Source organism: Puma concolor, chromosome C1 (genome assembly GCF_028749965.1).
Source record: "Puma concolor isolate L17-30 chromosome C1, mPumCon1.1.hap2, whole genome shotgun sequence".
Lineage (NCBI taxonomy): Eukaryota > Metazoa > Chordata > Mammalia > Carnivora > Felidae > Puma > Puma concolor.
The window spans coordinates 101,164,221-101,190,677 of NC_141674.1; the positions used below are offsets into that span (position 1 = coordinate 101,164,221).

Consider the following 26,457-nt stretch of genomic DNA (forward strand, 5'->3'; position numbering starts at 1 on the left):
CTCAAAAGTAAATAAACATTAAAAAAAGTTTTTAAATGGATGAATATTACAGACACACTGCTGAGTGAAAGAAGCCAGACACAAAAATGCGCATACATGTAATTCCTCCACATCAAGTTCAAACACTGGAAAACTAATCTATGGTGATAGAGGTTACAATAGTGTTACCTCTCGTGGGACACTGAATGGGAAGGGTCACTAGAAAGCTGGAGATATTCCACATCTTGATCTGGTTGGTAGCCCCATGAGAGAACACATATGTAGAAATTCATCATTGTGTACACACCAGCTTTGTGCACGATACTGAATTTTTATACCTCGAAAAGTGAAAAAAAAAATCAGACCATATATCCGGATTTCATGTCCAACAATGGAGTCACTGTGACTGTCCCTAAAAGCATGCATACTGATACTCTATCGTATTAACATTGCAGGAGACCTCCCCTCCCCCCATTCGAGTGCTCTTGAGATATTGGGAGACGTTGATATTTCAGGTAGGGATGGAAGGGGAGGGATAGGGAAATACTGCATCTGGGAAGTAATCTTTTTCTCCACCACTCAGTAGAAGACGAGTACAAGCTCAATAAATGTTTATTGACAAACAACATGAGGTGCTGTTTGATATAAACAACATCTACCATACGCTTTACAACAGAGGCTGCCACTAACAGGTTTCTATGTTCTTCTTTAATACTTAAGTAAACTCAGAAAGCTGTTAGTCCCGTCATACAGGTGAAGAAACAGATTAATGGAGGGTTGGTTAACTTTGTTGCCAAAAGCCTTACAGATATAGGTGGTGAGTGCAGATCCCAACCCAGACTGCTCTGAATTTAGAAGCTGGACTCTACACCGCTGGCTATGGAACGAGTGGATGGTGTCCAAGCCCCGCTTGCAATGTTATATAACATACAAGGCATTTCGAGCAGGGCCCAAGCTGTCGCGGTTGCCAGGCTTGGCGACCAATTCCTCGAGGAGGCCCGCAGGCCCACTAACCGCGCACAGGTAGTAACTAAGCCAGAGAACCAATGGCGCCAGCCCTTCCCCCCCCCCCCCCCCCCATGGCCTCCAGGCAATTTGCCCGGGGCAAAGGGAAGCTGCTCCCCCGGCCCAGAAACGCTATGTTTTTTTTTCCACTTCAAAACACACGCCAGAGGTAGGCGTAGGAGTTTCACTCCCCACTCCTGGAGAGAGAGAGAACCAACGCGAAAATCCTCAGAAAAGCAAGAGAAAAAGAGGCCTGAAAGAGGCCTGAGAGGGAGTGGGAGCAGGACGGAGATGGGAAAAGCCTGGGAGGAAGAGTTCTATGGTAGCAGGAGCAGCAAAGAGGATGCTGGAAAGTAGAGAGAGTCTCGGTAACTCCGAAGTTAAGGAGGCGTCAACCCGGGCGCCCTGTGTTGCGCCTGCGCAGTGCTACCTCCTTCAGCACCCCGCCCCTTCCCGCCGCCGAAGATTTACTGGTCTCCCGGCAACCATTCACCCGAGGAGCCAATCAGAGGGCAGCTTTCGCCCTGCCCTCGCCGTCAGCGCCCAGGCGGAAGGACCCCGTGGGCTCGGCTCCGCCCCTCCCCGCCCCTCGCTCCCCCGGGAGGGCAGGCTTAGGGGCGGGGGTGGGGGCGGGGGTAGCCCGCGGGGGCGTGGTCAGGCCGTATAAGAACGGAGGGGGCGGCGGCAAGACCGCTCACTCGGTGCCGCTGCTTGGGGGCTGTAGTGACCGCGCCGCTCCTGCTGGGGGCTGCCCTCGCCAAGGACCTACCTCTGTCGTCTCCTCTTCTGCCGCCCAGGTGAGTCCCCGGCCCCCTCCCCTGAAGGTGCGAGGAAGGGGCGGCCCCAGAGAACCGCGCGCTCCGCCTTCGGGGGGGTCTGTCCCAGCCGAGCGGAGCTCTCAAGTCTTCCCAGAGGCTGGTGGGGGCGCGGGAGCCGGAGGGGAGGTGCAGACAGGTGCCGGGCCCCTCCGGCTCCTGCGACAACACACCTCCCCCGCCCCCCCGCCCCGTGAGGACCAGTCGAGACGCCCCGAGAGGGAGCTACAACTTTCCAGAGACTTCGGCTGGGGCTTGGCAAACTTCGGCGAGTTCCTGCTCCGCGCGTCCCGCGGGCGGGGCGGCCGAAGAGCGGGCGATGGGGCCCTGCAGCTGCGTCCCGGCCCGACGGCGCCCCCGCCGCCCCCGCCCCGCCTGCGCTCCAGCGGGCACGCACGCCGCCGCCGGCCGGCGGAGCGCGAATTCGAACGCGGCGGTTTTGGGAGGCGCAGTTGGAGACGCAGCGGTCAGGGGCTCGTCTCCGGCCGGCGAGGGGAGGGGCGCTGCCCCGGCTCGGCGCCAAGCCCCGGGGTTTGAGACCAGGGCAGAGATCCCTAACTTTCCGTGGACTCACACTAGGCTGTGGACACCGTGAGCCGCAAAGTGGTCCAAGCGAGTGACTTCTGCGCTGCGCTTCTCCTGGAAACTTCTCGGGAATACGGGGTCTGTGCCCTGCCTGGTCCCTCCCCTTTTAGGAATGAAACTTGCTTACCCATGTAGACTGAAAGCCTGACAGTGAGTTGACTCGGCTGGCCAGCGGTGCGGCCGCCGCGGGAGGTTGCCCCAGATCGCAGAGATGGGAGGAGAGTCAGAGGAGGGTTGTGAACTCGACCGCTGTGGGTTGGGAGGCTGTACGCCTAAACACAGAACGCAGGTGGGAGAGAAAACAAAACCGCGCTACCTCGCAGGGAGGGAGAACTTCCCGGAGAAGAGCCTGGGAAGTTTCCCTGGAGGACTCGCCGGCTCACCCATCCTCGCTAGAACCAACCGATAAGGCTGGACCCCGGAGGAGGGATCAGCTGTGTCCCCTCCCCCCCCCCTTTTTTTTGTCTGGAGGAACGTTTCTGCACGGCTGGCAAAGCCCTTGTCTTAGGTGGCGACCTGCTGCCTTTTTAAACTTTTTTTAAAAATTTTTTTATGGAGTTATAGCATGCAAGCAATGGAGTGCTTTAAAGTGCACTTAACTGCAGTCAGCGTTTATGCAGACTGTTGTAATCATTTGTATTGTGACGGTTGATATTCGGGCTATTTGGTGGGTGGGTTAGGAACCTGAACCTCCTCAGGAAAAAAAAGAAGATTATTAAATCCTTCTAAAGTAGACTCCTGGCTTGGCCCAGCTGCCCTCCAAGGGGGTGGGGTGATGAGAGTGGCCATTGTTGGCTACACTAACCTTTCCACGGGAGTAACTTGGCAAAGAAGCCGGCAAGGAAGCAAGCCAGGCAGCCTGGGGCGCTGCGGGTGGGGGCGGGGTGAGGTAGGAGCGCTTACCAAGAATTGTGCTGTGTCTTAAATCCCCAAAGGTATTTTTGAGGGGGTGAGACCCACACGTGAGACCCTGCCATTGAAGGGGGTGCGGTGTGGACTGGAGAATGCTGACTTTTCTCTTCGCTTTCAGGGAGGCGGTCTGAGCTGTACCAGCAGGGGTTCTGTCCTTTGACATTCTTGTTTGTGAAGATGGAAACCTTAATATCTCTGGAGTCAAGCTTTTACTTGAGATAACTGAAACCTTGTGTCTTAAGGTATATGCATATCTTTAGAGTTCGTTTATTCTCATCTCAATAAGGAGTTTTTAGAAAGAAGGTTTTGGTAGATTGTATACAGTGGTTCAGGTAGCTGTAGGGAGAGCCCCATAACATAGCATGAACATTAAAAACAAACAAACAAAAAAAAAAAAGTTTTTTTTCTCCGCCAGGAGGCCTCTCAATCGTTACCCAAAACAAAGGTCCCTAGTTTCAGAACAGGGTATACACAGAGCCGACAGCAGCACTCTATGTTGAGTTTCTTCCACAATACCCACCTTGTATCCAGAGATTAAGTTGGGGTACCTCTGAGGGGAACGACTTGGATCTTGCCCGTTTGTCAGAATGAGTGTGATTTAGTTGAGCACCCGTGGTTCTCCCTCCTTGGTTTCCTCAGCTGTACTGTGAGTACAAGTAGCTCACGAAATCCCCTCCTGAGTTACAGCACCCCTCACCCCTGCTTTTCCCAATAGGCCCCACTTGGCCTCCATCCCTCAGGGTTCAAGGCCAGGGCAAATTGTGCACGTCTCGCACTACCCATCAAAGAACAGAGAAGTCCTCGTACTTCTGAAAGCCCAGAGAACCGCCTAGCAATGAAGATAACTTAGCGTGGACTGGGGTGCCCTTGTTCTTCCAGTGCCTGCAATCAGACACATTTGATACAAAGTTAGAAAACGACATGATTTTTTTAAAACTGCTCAAGTAAGTGGTACCTTGCCTTCATCTTGGAGATGTTGGCGCGGGGGGCCAGTCACCAAAGAATGACCAGCCTAGGGCTCCGAATGGATGTGGTAAACCTTTATTGTGTTACCAGGAGATGTTGTGGAAGCCCAAGACTAGTTTGATGAGTTAAGTTAAACTTGTTGTGTTGGGTTTCTTGGTCTCACAACAGGTGTGTGTGTGTGTGTGTGTGTGTGTGTGTGTGTGTGTGTGTGTGTGTGTGTGTGTGTGTGTTAGGGGTTCAAGGGAAGTAATATGGAGTCCAAGGTGTTACTTGGGATAAAACATTACTTTGGTTAGATAAGGTTCGTTGCTTTTTTGTGATGTCACTGAAATACACAAGACAGTATAGAAAAATGTGTTCTGCCATCTTGGTGTTTTGACTGTAGCCTTCCAAGTTGGCATAAGCTATATTATGATGAAGCAGCCACCTCTGTGTCTAAAGAAATGTTCATGTGTTTGAAGAAAACAGATACAGCGGTAGTGCTGATCTCCTGTGATGCTTCTAAGACTTCTGGTCTCAAGCCTTTTTATCCTTTTACTGCATGTATGATAAGGAGGCTCTTATTTGGAATCTAAATGGTTTAGAGGAAGCATCTTTGTATAACCCAGCTATGTAAGAAAAAGCCTCAGGAATTGTTTAGAATCAGTGGATTTTGTACAGCTGGCCCCTGTAGCCTCTCCTAGAACTGTTTGCAGAACTTTTTGGAATAACAGGAAAGAGCTAATATGAAGATACACTTGCTGATTTTAAGTAGCTCCGTGTAGCCTATGTTTTAGTCGTAGAGCCTTGCAGAGTCTCGGTCCCCGAACTGCATCAAGTGTTTATTTCTTGGATAACAGTGATTGAGCCAGTAAGTAGTTAAACGCTCCCCAGGCCGCAGTGTATGCCAGGTGCTGCAGGGGCCAAGGCAGCGATAGGGAAAGGGCCTGGGGAGGTGCTCTGGAGAATGCAGGAGGAGCTGGGTTGGCTTCAGAAGGTCTGGGCACTTGGTTTTTGCTCGATTGTCTTTGCCGCTGGCTTGTGAGCCCCAGGAAGGCGGGGGTCTGTGCTCACTGCTGAATCCCCAGCACCTAGAGCCAGGCCTGGTGCATAGACAGTGCTCCTGTTAATTGGATACAGTGCTCTGCTAGCATTCAGCTGCCATTGCTCTCAGAGAGGGAAGTGCACTTTAGGTAGATATCCTTTTGGTGGGTTAAGGTGCCGGAAGCTTTTTGGGTTGGATGCTTCCAGCCTAAAGTGCCGGGTGGCGTCTGGGCCTTTTTCTGAATGGTGGCCTCAGTTGGCCGGGCTTGGAGCTGAAGGGCAGGGACTACCAATTGGCCAGCAGCTGAAATCCCTTAAGCTGAGCTCCGGACCTGCTCTCTCCCGGCACTTCCCCTCCTACCCATCCACCCCAACCCCAGCCTCACATGGCTCGCTCAGCCTTTCTCTCTCCAGTTCACTAGGCTGCTAGTTCTGCTGACCTTTTATCTTTTTAACTTTTTGTTTCCCACTGCCGTCACTGACCTGGTTCGGGGCCCTGTAGACAGCGACTCCGTGAGAGCAGTCGTGAGCCTCTCTGGCCAGTCGCACATCCCAGGCCCCTCAAACACCACCTGAAGGACTCCCAGGAACTGCCCATCCCTCTGGATGCTGAGTTCCTTTTCAGGACCTGTACCCTGCTGACCTTCCATCTATTCTCCACTTCCCTTGGATGAGTCTTCCTAACTGCCCTACCTTGCCTCACAGAATTCATACTCAGCTGCTTGAACAACTCAGTCTCACCAAACTACATTTTTAGCCAGCTTTAGACCCTTCTGAGAGGCTCTGATGTTACCCCGCCTGAGGGTCCTCATATCTCATTACTCGCCTCTTCTGTGCTTTACCGGATGAACACACAAAGTCTGTAACTGTCTCCCTATTCACTCTCAGAGGACCCATTTTGAGAAGAAAACTCTCCATGAATCTCGAACCGCTCCCACCCCCTCACGTTGCCATACGTCTCTCTCCCCTGGCTTAGCCCTCGCGAGAGTGGGAGAAAGGGTAATCCTCCACCTTGCCTGGCTGTCTACACCCCACCCCCAAACACATCCCTGACCGGTGCTCGTGGTGGTTGGGGAGGTGGGCATCGCAGCCGGCTGACCGTGCGTGGTCTCGGCCAGTTGTGGCCTTCACGTGGAGTAACTGTAAGGTGGCTGCGGTGGGAAGAGTGCACATGCAGGGGGAGACACAAAGTGGACACTAAGTGAGCACCTGCCACGTGTCCAGGCACTGGTGGCCACTTGTCCCCAGGCTGGGAGCGAGCGCTGCTGCGGTCTCCGGTGCCCAGGCCTCTCGTGCTCTTTAGTCTTCCCTCCCCCCGGCCTCTGAGGCTGCATTGACTTGTGACAGTGCTCAAGTTTGGGTCCTGGCTGCGCCTTTCCTGCTTCAGGCCTCCGTTTCTTCGTTGTATGAGGGTGGTAGACCAGTGCCGTCCAGTAGAAATAGGAGAGCCACAGTTAAGTTTTTAGAAGTCCTCAAAAAGCTAAAATAGGTGAAAAGAGTTTTAATAATTTTACCCATCATGGGTTAAAGAGGCCCCCCCATGTCCTTAAGATGGGTCCAAGCCACGATGTTATTTGTGATCTTGTAATGCCATGGAGATGTCATGGCAAATGGTGACATCTCCATATGTAATCAACATAAAGAATATAAATGAGATTTTACTCTTTTTTTTTTTTTTTTTTCCTCATACTGAGTCCTTGAAACCCAGGGTGTATTTTAGATTCCCAGCATGTCTCAAAGTGGACTTGTCCCATTTCAAGTGCTCAAGGGCCACATGAGGCTTGTGGATACGGTATTGAGCAGCATGGGTCCACACCAGCTGTCCAGTGTCTCCCTCTCAAATTCAGATTCTGCATGAGTGGGAGCCAAGAGGTAGCAACAGCAAGTTATGGAAGAAGAGTGTGAGCTAGGCTGTGAGCACCACAAGGGCAGGGGTCTTTGTCTCTTGCTTACCAATGAACTGATCGTAAACTCCTGGAACGGCGATTGGAACACAGTAAGCCCTCAGATACTGGGAAGAACGAAGGGAAATGCAGTCATCGTGGCCAACTTACTGCTACCCATTTACCCTGGGAGTCAGTCCTGAGACTAAAACACAGGATATTTGATTTCTAGCCCAGTGCTCATTCTTCCATTTTTTGGTGGTTTCTAGGAGAATAATTACAAGGAAATAGAATTTCAAAGAACTGCAGAGGAAATCTGACACTGGCAGGGGACCAGGACTCCACCCGTTTATCAACAATTAAGATTTATCAATGACCAAAATTTGAAAATGCAAGAGGAAGTAACTTTCAAGCAAGGGGTGTCTGAGTTGCCAAATGACACCAACACATGACTCGGTAAATGCTAGCTTAACCATCCTAGTGGGCCGTATTCATGGCGTGCAAAGCTCCACACATGTAGGGATACCAAATTCAAGGTGGCTTGGCTGCCTCAGGTGCAGTTGGTACAGGAATAGGTACCACCCCATGGTCTTCTCCTTCACTTTAATGCATCCCTCCATCCCCCATGCTGCCCATCCACCTAAATTTCCATTCTTCACACATTTTTAAGGCCAGAGGGACCCTTGAGCCTGGTGATGTTACACTCAGGCTGCTGCTGTGCTCAGACCTGGAGGTCAGGTGTCTGCTACAGGGACGGGTCTGTGCAAGACCGAAACCTGGATGGATTGTGCATAATTAGTATCCTCACAGGCATGGAAGCCAGCTCACACTTAGACATATGTGAATGGGGTGTGTGTATGTGTCTATAGTATGATAAGTGCTACACTCGAGCTTGTCCCTTTCCTGATAAGGCTCAGGGATGCTGCTAGTGACGGGACAGCAAACTGAGGCCCTCCTTCTGGAAACCTGACAACTGTTCAAAGTTCTAAGCTGGAGAGTCAGGTGGGATGCAACCCTTGATAGACCCCAGAGGCCAGCAGCCCTTGGACCCTGTGGACTGTATGTAAACTTGCTCATTCTCATGGTAAACAGCCTCCGAGGAGTCCTTCTATTTTCTCAGTATAGTCAATCTCTAAAATGGTGGGGCCAGCTCTGGAGATCTCTTTAAATGAGTCAGACCAGTAGCCTCTCTGATTTAGAAAGAGGCAATTGGTAGGAGGAAGTGGGGCGCCAAGCTGAACAGGGATTATTTCCAGTTCGAGTGGTGTGCGTAGGGCGTAATATTGCTGACACCTTGGAAAAATCATGACTCCTATGCTCAGCTTCCACGTAAAGATGTCTGTGTTCTGTCCTTGTGAATGTTTACATCTGTGATGCCTTCGGGGTATTCCTTCAAGCACTCCCAACTGTGGTGTCCCAACTGTCTGGGCCCATGTTTTGATTCCATCTTGCTCTGTTTTGCAGCCACAGCGTGAGTTCTCCCAGCGTTATCTCTCCAGCCACACTTGCTTACACGTCCTATTTTGAAAGACGGGCTAGTGCCTTCCGCGTGGAGTCTTCTGAGGGCGGGTGTCTGTGGACAGAGCCCGATCTCTGATACCCACTAGGACCGTATGCTGGCAGAGATGGGAGGAACTTGTGAGGGCCTCCCCCAACCCCCATACTCAAAGCTCGGAGCAAAGCTGGGGTCACTGGGGTCTGTGGCCCGCTTCTGCTCCCGTCCAGGACACCCCATTTCCTTCAGCTCAGGCAGCACCCCTGTTGCCATGGGAATCATGCCAAATTTTTTGGCTGTAGTACAACGACGGTGTTGAATGGCTGAGAGGGTGCTGATAACCCTGAGAAAATAGATTGAGACGCCCGGCTGAATGTGACCAAGCTAAGAGTGAGAACAGACCATCTGCACGATGGGCTGTGTCACCGACTTAGAAACGTCTTCTCTGGGCACAGTTCTGCGGCACAGGGCGGTTGTTTGTTTGTGGGTGTTTTGAGTGGGCACCTGTAAAAATAACTTCTTAGAAAAAGCTAACACAATATATTTTATTGTCCTTTTAATAAACAAGGCATTATATGGTTCTCCTGCTTTGGGCAGCCTACTAATGTGAAGTCTTACTTCGTGTACGTTTACATTAAGCACCGATGTGCCTCTCGGTTGTCTGTAACATTGTGTTTGGGGCAGAGGGGTCAGAACATGGCCCCCTCCCTGGTGGTGAGGGGCTGGCGGCTGGCAGACAGGGGCTTCCTCGGGCTGCCCCCTGGGCCTTGGTAACTCCTGGCCTTCACGAGACATTCAAGGATTAAGGGAGGATTTCTCTTCAGAAAAAAGAATCTACTTTGGCTCTGGTTTTTTCTCTTTCTGCCCGCTGATCTGCTGTGTTTATCAAGTCCACGGTCATGCAGAGTGCCCAGCTTTTTTCTCGAGGGCATAGGAACCTCAAGGGCCAAACTCTGTGCGGTTGGGAAAAGTAACAGGTGTGCAGGCTCAGTTTCAGCACGTGTGTGTTCGTTAGTCTGTTCCAGGCTGTTTTGTGTTCAGTTCTGTTCCAGCTCTCCTTCCCCAGGTAGCCCGAGGGGTTCCCGTCACTTCTTGCGAACTTACCTACCTTCTCTCTGCAGCTCCAGTTGGGTTGTCAGTTCCTGGGATCTGAGAAAATGGCCCTCTTGTCTTCAGAGTGTCCTGTTCTGTGGCTTTATCAGTAGATCGACACTGCTGACCTTCTAGCCAGCAGAGCGCGTCCTGCAGCTGTCCCTGAGCCCTCTGCGAGCCACAGCCTCGTGGCCTGGCTGGCATCGGGGAGCCCCCTCAACGTGCGGAACGAGGCCTTCACCTCACAGCCATTGCTCCTTTGAAACAAACCTGAGCGCCATGATTACCATTTCTATCCATAATTACCTTCAATTCTGGTGGCTCCAGCCAGGCTGCATGCCTCCCCGAATCCAGGGTGATCTTGAGGGAGAGGGTCTCTGTACTGACAGCTGTTAGGTAACTCACGCTCTGAGTGTTTCTGCCTCTGCTTCCGGTACCTGCCATCTGGCCTGCCTCACTCAGGGGCCTCAGCACATCTAGCCAGCTTCCTTCCCACCATCCTATAAAAAGACCTTTGTACCTTTCCCCTCTTGCCTTCTTCTTGCTGCCGTCTACTTTCTACAACTACCTGAGCAACTAGCTTATCTTCAGGGCCCTACCCCAGTCCCAAGACGTGCGCCAAAACCATCCACCTCCTAGGAAACCTCTCAGTGGCTTTTGTGCCACTTCCTGGTAGGGCATCCGTGGACAGTTCACACTTTGTGTAACCTCTTTGTTCCCCAGTCCCCTCACCTGCAAAGTAAGGATAATAGTATCTCCCTTGTAGCCTCGGTGTACGTGTCAGATGATTTGATCCAGATAAAGCTGGATCAGATAGGGTGTGATGGTTCATGTTAGGGCACCTGGCTCGCCATCTGGTCACATTTGGTGTCTCCAGGCTGTGGCCCTCTCTACATGAAGAGGCCTTGGAGGGCTGTGCACCTGCTAGTCCCGGCTAGGAGCTTCTGAGGAAGTGGTAAGTGGTTTCTGAGTGTGTAGGACTGGTAAGATGTTTCTATTATGAAACAGCTGATGCGTGTCCTCGTTGAGAAATCCGATTCCCCACACTGTGGCCAATGAATCACCTTCTCTGGTGCCTCTCTGAAGGGCACTTCTAAACCACCTTGGCGTCCTTGAAGATGAACACCGACTCCTGTCCTTTGCTCAACTACAGTCTGCTCTAAAACTGGCAATAAAGGGTGATTGATGCAAGCTTTGCTCTTTTCAGCATATATGGTGGACATAAGGTGTCACGGTCCTTTTTTGGATAGGATCAATACGGTCTCTCTTTTAGAAGCGATCGCTGTAGGGGAGCAAGAACTGGTCATCCCAGTGCATCCGTGGGCTTGTAGCATGAGCCTGCTGCCCTGTCCCCACCTCCCACCCTGCCAGCAGCCGGGCGAGCTTGGTGGGAGCCGTTGCCGGTTCCAGGAGTTCAAACCTTAGCTCTGGAGTTGAGGATCTGGAGTCCATTCACTGAATCTTTTCTAATCCTTGTTCCTTAATTTGCACGCAAGGGACATTGGTGGCTTCCTCAGAGTGCTTGTGAGGGTTAACTGGGAGTGGGTGTGAAGTGGTTATACTGAGCACCCTTGGTTTTGCATGCACATCTGCACCTTTGTTTTATAAGGGAAAAGAGGACCAGAGTTGTGGTTCTCATTCACTCAGGTTGCTGAAAGAATTGGTGAGACAGAATATGATGTTGTGTCTTGCATCCTTTTTCACTTCCGCTTAAACTCCAGGTTTTTATATGCAGTGATGCAGTTTCTTTTTCCTTCGTGTCCTCTGTTGGACATTGGAGGGGGAAGAGGCCTGCCGCGTGTGCACGGGTCCCCTCTCAGCCAGGAGCTGGGGACAGCAGGTGTCTTTGTTCTGCACACACACCTCCGGTAGTCTGTCACCAGGCTTGGTCCATTGCCCGTGGTTGGGTCTCTGACCTGGAGCTGGAAAGCATTACTAGGAAGGTCCAGGCTTTGGAGGTAACATCCAGTAACAGTGAAAGGAAATGTTGTCATCAAAGGAATGTTGAAATGTGTTTGAGGTCCCTTCGTATCCTTACACCCCAGCAGGGTCAGAGGAAGAGGGCGTTGCTCAGCTCTCTCTGAAGTGGATGGGAGGTCTGCCATAGCCGAGAGCCTCTGTTCACACCTCAGCATTTCCATGAAACCTTTGGGACCATACCTTCTAGAGCTTTCATGTTAAGTATCGTAGACCAAGACTTAACTACACACTGTCCTTAACTTTGTAGATGTACATCTCCACATGTACCGAGAACTCTCCGGACGGTGTCTGTGCCTAACACCAGGCATAAATAGGACTCAGTGATGATTTGTAAGCCCTTGACCATAAGACCCAGAAGTGTTACACATGCTCTTCTCCAACCTGTCTGCCCATCTGTCCTGCTTGTGCTCTTGAGTCCTCCCCATGCTTTCAGTCTCCATCGCTCTTGTTTCTGGGATCCAGATAAGCTATAAAGCAGGACTAGAAATAGCTAGCTTTCTCTCTCTCTCTCTCTCTCTCTCTCTCCTGTTTTCTTTTCAATTCAGGCCTAATCATAAGTTTTCAGATCAACCTCCCTTTGAGGGCCTCTGTCCCAGGCCATGGGAAACATGGGTAAATTAGACATGAACTTGTCCTTAGGGAACTTGGTATAACCTTCTTTGGGCTTAGTCGGTCTTTTCCTCTCACCTTTTGCTGTCATTTCTGCAAACGTGCTTTCTTCCAGTGTTCATGTTCCACCTGTCCACTGCAGCCAGATGAGAGAAGGGAAGGGAATTCAGGGCACCTGAGGTAGGTGGTCATCACGAGTCCCACTTTCCAGAAGATTAAGTACTTTGAACTGAGGAGGCAATTGGCCATCCTCACCTGTAAAAAGATGCCTGAATTTCCAAATCAGTGAGAAATCCTGGTTCCCACCTTGCCCAGTTTCTACTGTGCAAAAATACAATAAATCTGCTTCTCAGGCAGTAAGAGGAAAATCATACACTTTAGTTTGAATTTACCAGCCTTCGCACTGATTTTTTTTTTCCTAGTCATTATTCTGCTAATTCTGCTGAACAGAATTGGCCTTGAACCTGGGCCTTTCATGAATTGGGAATGTGTGTTTCACAATATCAGGGTTGATTTCAAGTGGTTAATTAAAACTCAAACTGTCGCACTAAGCTCTGGTGCGTTATCTAAGCCCTCAGGGCCTGAAAGTTGGAGGATTTATTCTAGTAATACCAGTGTTCGTTGGAGTAACTAAAAAATAAACTTTTGATATTTGAAATTGCTTGGATGGTTGAGAGAAAACAAAGAGTTCCTTTGTAATAATCACCAATAACTTATAATTTGGGGCTCTTCTAATGAGCTAAGTACCAGATATGAATCCAGCCCAAATTTGAGCCTTCGCTCGCTTGAGCTCCTCTGTTTCTGAGTCATGAACACTGGAAGAATTAAGAGCTACACCATAGATTTGTCACTCGCCAGTTCCACAACATGCTTCTATAGGGGCTACTTTTTCCTGAAAGTTAACTCCACTGTTCACATGTGTGTCAGAAGAAGCTAACATAGAAGATGCCAACCACAACCTCTTAGAGGCCTGGAGAAGTGTTGATTGCATGTAGTAGGGGTCTTCCCGTGGTAGCCAGCAGTCAACGTAACAGCATCATCAGGGTCGCTATGCTATGTCTGAAATGTGAAATAGCAATTCTTACAAAACTACAAAGAACACTTTGGATTACAAACCTGGAATGGCACTAGGTGAGGTGGCTTATCCATTATTTTGGAAGTCTGGAGGATTTTTGACAAACAATGGACATCTTCTTTTGAACAGCAGGGAAAGAGAAACTTGACTAAAAGCCATTCTAGGAGAAAACCAGTCCCTCCTCCCCAGCTCGCACCTAGAGATCAACATTTAAGGCTCAGAGGGGAAGTTTCTATGTGCATTTGATGGGGGCACGTGGACATAGAGACGCGGGAAGTGATAGGAAAGGGATGGAAGGAATCAGGCAGCAGGGGAGTGAGCAGGCTCATGGGGGAAAGATTTTAGGAAATGGCTCATGAGATTTTAACAATTCTCAATTAATACGTGGGAAGGTTCTAAATTCAAAAAGGATAAAGTAAGTTTTCTTCGTCCCGTCTCCCAGTCCAGAGGCAGGTTGAACTACTTGTGTTTCCTTCCAGAGGTCTGTATGATTGTACACGCATGGGCTTGTGCTTTTACACACACAGCGTTGGTTTTCTCTGAATAAGTCTCAACTAGAATTTCACATTCATACAGATTGAGCCGTTCTTTGGACAACTGCCATCTAAGTGTATGCTATTGTATACATGGACTAAGTCATTTAACCTTCTGCTGAGGACTCTGTACCTTCATAAATAATTCTCCAGCATCCTTGTTCACCCTCGCAAGTATACCCACAGGATAAGATCAAAAGGACCTAGAAGTAGAATTGGTATGGAGAATACGTCCACTTAAAACAGGACATCCACACTGTTCTTCAGAGAGAACTCATGGGCAGGGTGCCCAAAGGTATCTGCTGCTTGATCCCTGCTAACCTGATGGGGAAGGATGATACACTGAAGTTTTAGCATACCCATCCCTTAACGTGAGGGTGACTGTGTCAGGCGTCTGAGTTCGTGCCCTTCGCCCCTTCTTCCATTGGGGTGCCAGTCTTCCTGATTTGTGGGAGCTCATCCTTCACTGATGAAATGAGCACTTTGCCTCATCATGCAAGTATTTTCCTAGCGTGCTCGTATGACGTCTTTGTGGTGCTTTTACCATGTAGGTGTTTTTTTGTGTGTATCAGACTTTTGTGACTTTGAGATTTTACGTGACTTAGAAAGGACTGCCTACTCTACGTACGTGTATGTAAATTCCATGTTTCCCTAGAACCCGTAAAGTTTCGTCCTCTTGTGCTTAAGTCTAATTCATCCATCCAGATCTTAGTTTGGCACAAGACGAGGAGCCACTTTATTTTCTTTTTTTAATCTAGATAACTATCATATGTCTAGACTTTTGCTCTCTACTATTTCTCTCTACGTTTTCTCTCTCCTGTATCATATGCCAAATCCCTTTATGTGTTGGATTTTATTTCTAGATCTTAAAAATTCTGTTCCATCAGTTTGTCTTTTTGTACCAATACCACATTGTTTCAATTACTGTGGCTTCATAATATCTCTTATGGGGCTAATATGTACATCATTCTTGTTTCTCATAACTTTTCTGGCCATTCATGCCCCTCCTCCCATATGAACCTTACAAATTTTCAATCTAAAACAGATTCTAACTTTGAACCAAGTTTAAAGATTTAAAAGTACATGAAAAGTCTCCTGTATATGTCATCCCCTTCCCTCCCCAGTCCCTTCCTGGAGGAGGAATGATGGCTTCCATCAGATTCTCACTGGATTTAGATGTTCCTCCTGTAGGACCACTGTTCTAAAGGTGGCAATAGTCCTGCCTTTAATTTAGAAAAAAATTTTTCCCCCACAACTCCTTTAAAGAAAAAAAAAAAAAGTATGAGTTAAAAGTCATTCCTATAGTTATTTTCCTCTGCAACATTGAGGCTCTTCCTAGAGGTATCACAATAAATTTTTCCTTCTCTTCCAAGTACTGATTCAACTGCGACTCCTCTGTCACTGTGACTTCTCCTACCTTGCATTGTAAACACGAGACTCAGAAGCACAATAACAGGTAATGCACAAGGTAGAGCAAAGTGTGTTTTCATAGGTAGGTCAGCACAGCCGACGGAAATCTGTGTCACCGAATCACAGGTGGCTTAGCGGTGTCTCAAAACAAAGCTAGCGCCAGACCTTTCCATGGTCATTTGGACTGAACTGGGCAGCACCCTATGTTGTTCGGCGCAGTGTACTGGTCACCAATGCTGATCACTGAGAGGCCACAAAGAACCAAACGTACAGAGAGCACATTAAAAAGACGCCCCAAATCTGACTTGAAGCCAAGTGCTAGCCACAATAAACATTCAGTGTTTCATCACAAATTTTTGTTATCCTTAACCTAGGAGTGCTTTGGTAGAATGATCTAGGTAGTCGAGGGCTTTTTAACGCTGTCCAGACAGGTTTGAAGGGAAACTTTTGTCTGCCCACTGGCAAGTATTCTCCTGTGGCAAGCACAAGAGTGCTCATCCCTAGTAGATTGGGCTTCCTAGAGCCTGCTCGGATCACGTGACCGCCCCTCCTGTTGCGAGCCAAGCAGATTCGGCCCCTTAACCTAGGTAGTGAAGGGAGCCTGTGCTGTGGCTTGAGTGGTGCATGATGGCCAGACTGGACAACTTGCTAGGTCTTGGCTGCATGCCACCTTCCGCCCCTAAATCCCCAGCCCAGAGCCCATGTTGCCTTTCTGTCAACTTAGGTCCCCTCCCCACCAGGGAACTCTTCTGTGGCCTTCTTGTCCTCCCCAATCAAGGGACACGCCTTTCTTCTACCTGTATGTTCCATTTTCTTTCTAGCGCATATGGCCCTATATTGCTATCTTGTGTTTGCACCCACCTTCTTCGTGGCCAGCTCCTGGAAAGCCGGTCTAGGTGTGTCCAGTGGCGCCCCCCCCCCCCCCCCCCCCCCCCGCCCAACGGTGAGTGACAACCATCCCACTGACCTGAGCGATTAAGGCGAGGATTCCTGGCACCAGCGCAAGGCTAAAAATCCACGTTGGAACCTCAGGACCATGTATGGTGGGTGTGCACGCAAAGACAGCGGTTTCCAAACCATAAAAAACTGTAGCAGTTGTTGGGATGGGTTTTACGTGTGCCTCGCCAGTCAGGAAGGTGAAGGGGGCAGGAAGACTCTGCGCTTTCACTGAAGTCCAAGGATAGCACCTTGACATTTTGTTTCTGCTCTTACGTCTGTCTAGCTAACATTTGACCCATGTGGATCCCCAAGCACCTTGACTTTCTAATACGGCAGTGTTTGTTTTTACATATCAGGATTTCCAGAGATCTGTTGTGTTTCATTTTCTGAAACGTGTCACTTAGTCGGAGATTACTTTGGTAACTGCAGTTCTAACAAGTGACACATGACGCAGGATGTTTTTCTCCTAGGACTGAGAGCTAACTTCATTCTCCTTGGGTAGCTCTGAGGTACTCGATTTCAACATCCAGTCAGATCACACTGCCCCGAGGAAGTTTTCCCACCTCGCGCAGAGGGCCTCTTAGCTGGCAGAGCTGTTCCTTCACCACGCTGACCCCAGCCTTTGTCGCCAAGAATTTTGTCATTCAGGCAGCTCCTTGGTGTCCTACTCTGGATAACCGAGGTGCTTAACTCTAGGGCAGGCCACTCCCGGAAGTGAAAAGGACATGGGATTCTTGCTCACGAGGTGTCTGTGTCCGTGGTTCCGGCAGGACTGATCCGACTTCCTTTCCTTGGTGTGCAGGCAGCCCAGAGGGGAATCTTCACCTCCTCACGGAGTGCAGGAGGTCTTTCTCTGTGGGGTCTTGTGTTCGAGGTGTGGGGGTTGTAGCTTATTTAGCAGCCAGTTCAAGATGTAGTCAGTCATGCAAAAGCAGGAGAGGTAATTCTATTAAAAAAAAAAAAAAAAAAGGAAGAGTAGCAAATCCTGTAGGCCCTCTACTGAGTCATGCTGTGTTTAGGTCGCTTTGTTTAACGAGTTTGTCCACTTGCCTTCGCACACGCCACCCTCTCGCAGACACACCAGCCAGCCCCACATCAGACAGAGTCCTGAGGCCCTCAGATTTGGGAGAGGGTAGGTTTAGGTGTGTTCTGTCCTCTCTCCGCACAGGCACCACTCCCACATACTTCTCCAGAATATCAGCAACACCCAGCAGTGGGTGCTGATTGTCGCTGTCACGCGGGACGGCGTTCAGAGATCAACCAGCCCCTTCTCTGAGTCCCTCGAGGTGCTGGGCCGCGTAAGAGTGACTCCTAACTCTGCTTCTCACCCCCTCACTTTGCAGTTTCCCTGCAAGAACACCCCCCGAGATGGCAGAGGAGAACAGCAATACCAGGGACTGCCTGTCCTCCAGCGTGCTCAGCTGGGATCAGGTCAGCCGTCTGCATGAGGTCCTGACCGAGGTCGTACCCATCCACGGACGAGGCAACTTTCCGACCTTGGAGATAACTCTGAAGGACATCGTCCAGACCGTGCGCAGCCGGCTGGAGGAGGCGGGCATCAAAGTGCAGGACGTCCGGCTGAACGGCTCTGCGGCTGGCCACGTCTTGGTCAAAGACAACGGCCTGGGTTGCAAAGACCTGGACCTCATCTTTCATGTGGCTCTTCCCACAGAGGCGGAGTTTCAGCTGGTCAGAGATGTGGTGCTGTGCTCCCTCCTGAACTTCCTGCCGGAGGGTGTGAACAAGCTCAAGATCAGCCCGGTCACCCTGAAGGAGGCCTACGTCCAGAAACTGGTGAAGGTCTGCACGGACACGGACCGCTGGAGCCTGATTTCCCTCTCCAACAAGAACGGGAGGAACGTGGAGCTGAAATTCGTCGACTCCATCCGGCGCCAGTTCGAGTTTAGCGTGGACTCTTTTCAGATCATCTTGGATTCGTTGCTCTTCTTCTACGACTGCTCCACTAGCCCCATCTCTGAGCACCTCCACCCCACGGTGATCGGGGAGAGCGTGTACGGGGACTTTGAGGAAGCCTTCGACCACCTGCAGAACAGACTGATCGCCACCAAGAACCCCGAAGAGATCCGGGGCGGGGGGCTGCTCAAGTACAGCAACCTCCTGGTGCGGGACTTCAGGCCCACGGACCAGGAGGAGATCAAAACTCTAGAGCGTTACATGTGCTCCAGGTTTTTCATCGACTTCCCGGACATCCTCGAACAGCAAAGGAAGCTGGAGACCTACCTTCAAAACCACTTTGCCGAGGAAGAGAGGAGCAAGTACGACTACCTCATGATCCTTCGCAGGGTGGTGAACGAGAGCACCGTGTGCCTCATGGGGCACGAGCGGAGGCAGACCCTGAACCTCATCTCCCTCCTGGCCTTGCGCGTGCTGGCAGAACAAAACATCATCCCCAACGCCACCAACGTCACCTGCTACTACCAGCCAGCTCCGTACGTCAGCGACGGCAACTTCAACAACTACTACGTTGCCCACCCCCCAGTTACCTACAGCCAGCCGTACCCTACCTGGCTACCCTGTAACTAACCCTGAGACCTGAGGGTTTCCACAGCGGGGACCCCAATAGGGCAAGGGCTCTCAGGTAGGGGAGCCTCCTTCTAGATGTAGGTGTTTGGCTTTTAAAGGGGAACTCAGCTCTGATTCTGCTTATTTTGTTCTTTGTGCACCCATTGGAATGGGTCTACAGTATATCATGAGCCAACCCTGAAGGGACCCCATCATTCCAGTGCCACTTTGGAAAACGCTATAGGAAGTAGGACCCATCCACATCTTTCCGAGAGAGACACTAACATGTCACGTCTCAAACATCCGCGCGGGGACATTTGGAGCTCTGTGCGCTAATGGAATCTGGGAAAGTTCCTGGGCGGTGTTTCTCACTCGGGCCTACGGTTGGCTCTGTTGGCTCTCACTTGGGGTTCTCAGCTGTTAGGTGAAAGTTGTGGTGATAGTCTATTTTCTTGTACCAATTTTAGCCAGGCAGAAAATGGTGGACATGAGAGTGGTCTCGTGACTGCATTTTTCTGTTCGGGAGACTGAATTGCGTATGTTTATTCCCTGTTAGCAGAGCTGAGGATTTCTTCTCATCAATAAACCAAAGCCGGTAGCTGGAGAATTGAGATCTGGTTGAAAGTGGTTTATGGTTTAGATGTTGTGCTCTCACGAGGATTTGTGAGATATTGCTGAGGGGGGGGGGGGGGAAAAAGACCTTTGCTTGAAATGTAACTTGAAAACAAAATGTGGAACATAATGTTAAAAGCAGAATTGTGGTGGGGGTGGGGAGGGGTTGATTGTAAATAGGAAACATGAATGTTCTTTTTCTTTTTTTTTCTTTAAGGAATTCTTATTGAATGACACCTCCCCCCGCCCCCCACCCCCCCGCCCGCCCCCAGCAGCTTATCACTTTAGTTTTGCTCTTCCTAAGACGAAGGATTGTCCAGAGTCCTTGCAGTAACTGACGCGAGGGTCTTCCCATGTTTTAATTGGAAACCCATTTTGGTCACATTCCGAGTATGACCAGCTGTTTTTCTCGAGTACCTTGGCTGATTACTTTTTGTTTGTTTTTGTTCTTTACTCAAAAAATAGCGATTTCCCTCCCCGGACTTTTTTGGACAGCAAATGAATTCAGGAATTTCAACAGGGCTGAATGATCTGTGGGACGACCTGCTGTGGTGGGCAGAGTTCTTTGGCTGAAAACTGCTTTGGAATTGAACCTGCCGCCCCTGTGGCGTGCGTGAGGTAGAGGCTTCGCGCTCACTCGGGCCTTGTGTGCGCGGCGTGATTAATTCTGGTGTGTTCTGGGAAGAATGGAGTACATGAAGAATGTCTTCCTTATTCTGGTAGATTTGACCATACTTGTTTCTTGTCTGCACTTTAGAAGGAAAACAGTGTTAATCTCCAGTCTAAAGCAAGCTCAGTGAATGGGGGCGTTCTGGGCTGCTGCCCTCCCAGTAGATTGTGAGTTTTGAAACTTCTGTGGGATCTCTTAGAAAGCATCACTCTAGGGCACTAAGGGCAAAGGAACTCAGTAGCACCAGCCAGCTTGGTTTATAGAGTGACTTCATCAAATCCACACTCCTGATTTTTCCTTTCTTCCGTGGCCATAGAATTCCCCAGCCCTGAGTGATTGCTTTCCTTTTTTCCTTGCTTTAGGCAGTGAAGTTACCTTACGGCTTAGCAGAAACCGAGTGATTTACCTTTTTCTGAAGATGGTATTTTCAGGGTGGTTTGTTTTTTTTTTTTTTTTTTTTGGAATGTGAGATCTTGGTCCTCTTAAAGCAGATTGGTCATGACTGAACCCCGAGGCTTAGCTGGTATCCATGTTGTCCTACACTAGGTGAATAGAAGCCACTTCTGTGGGCAACCAGCTCCTGCAACCAGCTCCTGTTGCCCTGTGAATCGCAGTCACATTTGACTTCACTGGCTTTGAGTCCAGGCCAGGTTCTACACTGAGGGGGGGCCCAGCATGCTTCAGGGTTGAAAGGGGGGCAATGAGGACTGAATCCCAACTTTGAAAACTACATGTTCCTCCGTGACATTGAAAGGCTGCCATTGTGGTTGGATGGCAACATCTTTGCACAAAAGTGACAGATATGTTTAACCAGAGCTTTAAGATGTGATGGAGCCATGAACGTAAGCACTTGCTAACAGAAAAGTCAGTGCTGCTCTACTAGAAGGCTTGACGATCAGGGTGACGAGGCTCCAGATGAAGATAGGATCAGAGAACCACATCAAGTAATTAAATTTCCAGTTTGCCCTTGGAGTTCTTTCTGCTTCTATTTTTTTGCTATCCGGTACTAGTCCTCCTCTGAGGAGGGAGGGAAGCACAGAAATTGCTAGAAATTTCCAGGTTTGCGCCCCCCACCCCCTGCCCCAGTTCTTTACTACCATTGCACGATGACTATCTTTGGTACAGTCTGCTTACCTGAAGTTTTTGGTCAGCCCAGCTGTCTTGAAGTTTGAAAGGAGACACATGTTCTAGAACCATCGGGGTAAAAAGCCGCACTGACCAAAGCTGCACTTTTAAAACCCCGCCCTGGTCCGGTGGTGTCTCTACCTGTTCTACAAGCTTTGCCAGCCTCAGAATAGACCAGGTAACCTTGAATTTCAGGTGTTTGGAAAGTCCAGCTGAAACCTGCCTTTCACACTGCTCACACAAGCACCAGGTACCCTGAGCTGGTACTGAGACCAGTGGTTCCTCTCTTTTGTGTGTTGAGTAACATGAAACTTGGCAGTGGCTAAGGGCACTAAAGTTCAAGTACAAATTCTAATATAAATCTAAGCAATCCCTTTTTGCTTCAGGACTCCACAGAGTTCTCTGATGCTTTCTGCAAGTACGCAGCTTGTTTTCCTGGCCTGCTGCTTGGAATCTGTTTGAGCAGCAGCGAGATTAAAACAGTACCGTTTCCCCTTGTGTTGGCAGAAAGGCCCAGTCTGAATTCCTGGCCTGGCGCTTCAGTCTCACCCTCAAATTTTACTTTGGCAAGAAGACACGATTCCTCACTCAACTTCAACTCTGAAACTAAACTCTCCGTCACTAACACCTTCAAATCAGGGTGCCTGCTAACCGCATGTGGGCTGTATCCTGGCCCACACTCGGGAGCACCTGGCAGCGTGTGGGGCAGGGGAGTGGAGGGGGGGAGTCGGGTAGGAAAGACGCTGGGTCCCTGCTGTGTGCTCACAGATGTGGTTTGGCGGTCAAGCGCCCCCACCCCACCCAGTTTGATTTTTTTTTTCCCCCTTGGGGACTTGAGTCACTGTGAGCTGTGTGTGAACCCGCTTTTTGGGGTGACACATTAACAGTCCCATCGCTGATGCCCTGAATCTGCTTGTCCTTCCACGTCCGTGCGAGCACTAGCTGCTTACCTGCATGGTAGGTGAGGGTTTTAACTCGCACTGCTTTGGTGACTTTGAGAAATGGTGCCGCTGAAGAGCAGCTTCCTAACTGTAGGAACACCTCCTTTCTAGTTAACTTCCTGGTACTGGTGCCTTGTTTTACGACGCAGCTAGATTCTGGGCTCAAATGTGTTCATAGCTATCCCTGTGCGGGGAGAGAGCCTGTCGCTCACCGGGGCCATTATTTCCTGGGTGTCCGACTGGGGCTGTATACCAGGGAGAACCCTTCGGTTGGCTTCTCCGAGGTCAAGAACTTCCATTTGCCAGGGGTAGATTCGGATCCTTAATCTGGCAGAGACCAGAATGTCACAGCTGGTTTTGGAACCTATTCCAGTTCAGCCAATTCCATTCAGAGGACCAAGGGAGGTACGTAGGGAGGATGTATTTTAAACCTGGCAACTTTGCCGAGTTATTTGTGGAGACTCCCCAAGGTGAGGACCAGGAAAGAAAATGTTTTGTGTGTGTGTTTTTTTTTTGTGGGTTTTTTTTGTTTTTGTTTTGTTTTTGTGAGTTCTAAATCTTGTTTACCTATCACTTTTTCAAAAATAGTTTAAGCGTAAGCTAAAGAAAATGCTTGGAGGTTTGCCTGGGCTGGTGCGAGTTGGTACAAAACTGTCATGTGTGTTTGTATAGGGAGGTGAGAAGACCATCCATTAAAGAGGAAGTCATTAAATAAGATGGATAGGTGGGCGTTTTAAAACTGAAGACATCTGGTCTTTTTTTTTTTTTTTTTTGATGGATTAAAAAAATAGCTGCTTCAGGAAAATTAAGAGTTTTTAGCTAGTAATTTCCAAATTGATGTAGATGAAAAGTAAGATACTCATTAGACTGAATTGGAAGCTTTTTGTTATTCTGCATTTGCAAAGCCTTCGAAATGTTCATTCTTCAGTGATGCCTAAGATGCGTGAGGTTTCCTCTTTGGTGTGATGGTCACTGACCTCCTTATGTGATGAAGGTGAAATCACTTGTCAATGCAAACTGTATTAGAAGTTAATGAATTAAAGCTTTGAGTTTGAGAAATAAAGATATATTTAAAAAACCCCAAAACCTTGTCGTGCTCATTTCTTTGTGTCTCCTCCACGGTGAGTGAACCTACTAAAGATTTCAGGAAACGTGTTGTGTGATGGCAGGGGGTGGGGCAGTTATGAACATTCTCAGCCTTAGATACTTCTCTGAAAGATGAGGCTTTCTGTCCGGAAGAGGTATGTGCTCACCTTGGGGCCATAAGTCCCTTAATCCTGGGGCTCTCCTCCAAGGTGCCTGAGTAATCTGAGCTTCGTTACCCTAGCTTCTCCGCTAATGCCTACATTCGGTGATTCGGTCCTGGAATCTGCCTTTACTGGCATCTTGTTTGATTCAGTGTTAAAGGCTAGGTTCTCTTGAGCTTGACCTTGACCCCAAACCAAATAAGGGAACCAAAATGACTTCAGCTATACTATATACAATGGCCACCATGGTTTCTTCAGGTTTTTGTTTTTTTTTTTTAAAGTACAGAAGTGAACAGTGGTGTTCAAGTGGTAGGTGTTTGGAGTATGTACTGTAGACCTTGCCTGGTAACCAGCTTCCTGAATCTTCTGAGCCAGTTTATAACCCGTGCACCCCCAGCCCTGCCCCTGCCATGACCTCTCTTCTGTGCTGAATGTAACTCCCATGGTCTTCTCTGTAACTGTCCTCAGAAAACATCCACCTTTGTGTAACATCCTTCCCCAACCTTGTCTTCAACTCTCTTCATGCACCCCTCCTCATCAAACCTCTCGGTCTGAGGATAAGCATTCTCTGGGGTCCGAGGGGTGTGAGGTCCTTCCCCGTCACTTGTCTGGAGTGCATGCTCGGTGGTCTTTCTCCCCTGAAACCCCACTGCCAGCCCACACCATCAGTGTGGCCTCTCCACCTGCTCGCACAGGCTACACTCTGGATCTAGAACTGCTCAGGAAGGTTGGAGGGACTTTGTCTCTTCTCCCCACACCATCACAAGCATTGAGAGCAATACTTTTCCATCTTAGCTTTGCCGAAGAGCCAACTCCGGGATCCTTTCCCTCCTCCTCCACGCCGTGTGTTCCTTCTGAAATGTCCCTCGACTTCTGCCTTTGTGGCAGAAGTGCCTTGAGCCTTTGCCTGGGCCATTTCATATGTCTTGTCGCTTGTCTCCCTTCTGTGTTTCTTCACTCACCCAAGGGCTCTTTCTAAAACAGGTGTGCCTGTGCCCCTCCCCTACGTTCAAACCCGCTTAAGACCCTACCCTGCAAGGGCCAATGTCAGGCTTAAAAACATGAGGAGTTGTGTATGGCCCCAGCCTGCCTTCCCAGTCCCTCACCTCCTCTACTAGGGGGCCTTCTTTCAGACTCCGGGCACACAGCTCTGCCCATGCAGCCCTGCCATGCAGTGGGCCTCTCCAGGGCCCCCCTGGGTGGTCACACCTCCGGCTTCCCCCACCTGCTGTTTCTGTTAGCACATCCTCGAGGCTCCACCCCGCCTCCGCAGACGTGGTCAACACCTGTGTGTTTCATTCCCCCCCCACACCACCCCCCCCCCCCCGACAGCCGCCCACACAGCTGGCCAGAGGTCTGGTGCCTCAAATGTTGAACCCGGTGTCTTCATCCCTGGAGGACTTGGACTTGGGCCACTAGCAGCGACACGGCTGAGTCCTGGATATTAACCTGGATGTGTTGTAATGCCTCCTTCTAGTGCCAGAAAACACGGCAGTCCAAGGCATTGTCCGGACCAATATTTACACACAGAGCACCTTGTGTGGGAAGCGGTGGTGGTCAGTTCCCTGGAATAAGCCGTCATGTCCTGGACGCTGCAACACTATTGATCGCAGGCTCTGGACCTCCTGAGCAAGGTCAATACTTACGGCCGCAACCTTCCCCTCTGCCGTGTCCTTCCTACCTGCCCACCCCCCTCGCGCCCCCACAGATCTTCCCTTCTGGGGCTTTAGTAGAACTTCTCTCGTGTGGCCTCTGAATGTTAATAGCTCGGTGCTGGAGTGCTGCTTCCCTTGCTACCTCGAACACCCAGGATTCTGGAAGGATTTTTTCAACTAGTGGGGAGTTTTTTCTCCACCGCTAGTAGTGAGTTGGGTGGGCTAATAACACACCTGGCTGTAATTTGGGATTACTATCTGTTGGAAGATGCTAGGAAGCACTTCGAGAACAAAACAACCTTTGGGAGAAGCAAAGGCCAAAGCTTTGGTGCGACACGCCCTCTCCTCCCTTACCCGGGCCTGCGACTTCCTTCTTTCCCGAGGCCTTCGGTTCCCTGTGCACCCGAAGGCAGGGAGAATTGAGAGGCAAGGGAGGGGTGGAGCCGGGTCTGGGGCCCGGTCAGAAGCTAGATGGCCCCGTGATGAGGGCCTGGTCCACCACCCAGCCCTGCCCCAAAGCTGAGGGCGGAGGGTGAGGTGGGGATGCTCCTGCCCTGACGATACAGCAGAGCCGGGCCCAGCGCTGGCTTCTTGCCTCCAGGCCCCATGCTTGCTTCTGCACCACAGGGGCTGTGTCCCTGGTCCGGGGGTAAATGCTATCCAGAAGAATGTGCTGGCCTAGCAGATGGGCCACACTTCTCTTGGCTGCTTGACTGGCATCCCTCTCGAGCACATTTCTGTGATTGCTGCCAAAAAGACAGGGAAGGCGGACACAACAGGAGGCTTGGTTTCATGCCTACGCAGTTAATCCCTCACCTAGCTCACAGCTATCTGCCACCTGTTGTGGCCGTGACTGCACCACAGGTCTACTGACCCCAGGGCTTTTTCATCAACGCAAGTCAACCCTCGGGCTGCTTTTTACTGTAGGAAGTTTCTTAAAAGTGGTCCTAGTGGGCACGGCTCAGTCAGTTAAGTGTCCGACTCTTGATTCCAGTCATGATCTCACAGTTCATGAGTTCGAGCCCCACGTCAGGCTCTGCGCTGACAGCATGGAGCCTGCTTGGGATTCTCTCTCTCCCTCTCTCTCTCTCTGTCCCTCCCCTGCTTGTGCTCTCTTGAAAGAAATAAACATCTAAAAATAATAATAAAGATAAAACAGAAGTGGTCCTAGGGGAAGGCAGGAGAAGTGAGTCACCCGCCTTCTTTCAGATGTTCCCGCTGGGAAGGAGGAGTCCGAGGCTGGAGTGCGTGTGAGGGATAGATGGTGACAGCTCAGCAGCAACTTGGTTCTGATTCTCCTGAAGCCTCCAAGTCCACTCAACCTGGGTAGCGTGGGAGCCTTTGCTCCAGGGGGTGTGTTGGCAAGTAAGGCCACGGGAAACT

The 26,457-nt window shown here is 50.1% G+C and overlaps 1 protein-coding gene across 5 annotated transcripts; it reads left to right on the forward strand.

Moving 5' to 3' along the window:
• The first annotated feature begins 1,595 nt into the window (after window positions 1-1,595).
• TENT5C (terminal nucleotidyltransferase 5C) lies at window positions 1,596-23,258 on the forward strand. 5 transcript variants are annotated; one of them, XM_086717942.1, is made up of 4 exons: window positions 1,596-1,781; window positions 3,415-3,538; window positions 12,460-12,524; window positions 17,645-23,258. In XM_086717942.1, exon 4 carries the CDS (start codon window positions 17,670-17,672, stop codon window positions 18,843-18,845), a length of 1,176 nt encoding a protein of 391 aa, XP_086574068.1. In that variant the 5' UTR covers window positions 1,596-1,781; window positions 3,415-3,538; window positions 12,460-12,524; window positions 17,645-17,669; the 3' UTR covers window positions 18,846-23,258. The 5 variants fall into 5 exon arrangements, with proteins under 5 accessions (XP_086574068.1, XP_086574067.1, XP_086574065.1 ...); XM_086717939.1 differs by lacking the exon at window positions 12,460-12,524 and having other exon boundaries at window positions 1,599-1,781; XM_086717940.1 differs by lacking the exons at window positions 1,596-1,781; window positions 12,460-12,524 and adding an exon at window positions 1,831-2,462.
• The last annotated feature ends 3,199 nt before the right edge of the window (window positions 23,259-26,457 follow it).

Coding starts and splice junctions, on each gene's coding strand:
- TENT5C (XM_086717942.1), top strand. CDS start 17,670: ATGGCAGAGGAGAACAGCAATACCAGGGACTGCCTGTCCTCCAGCGTG.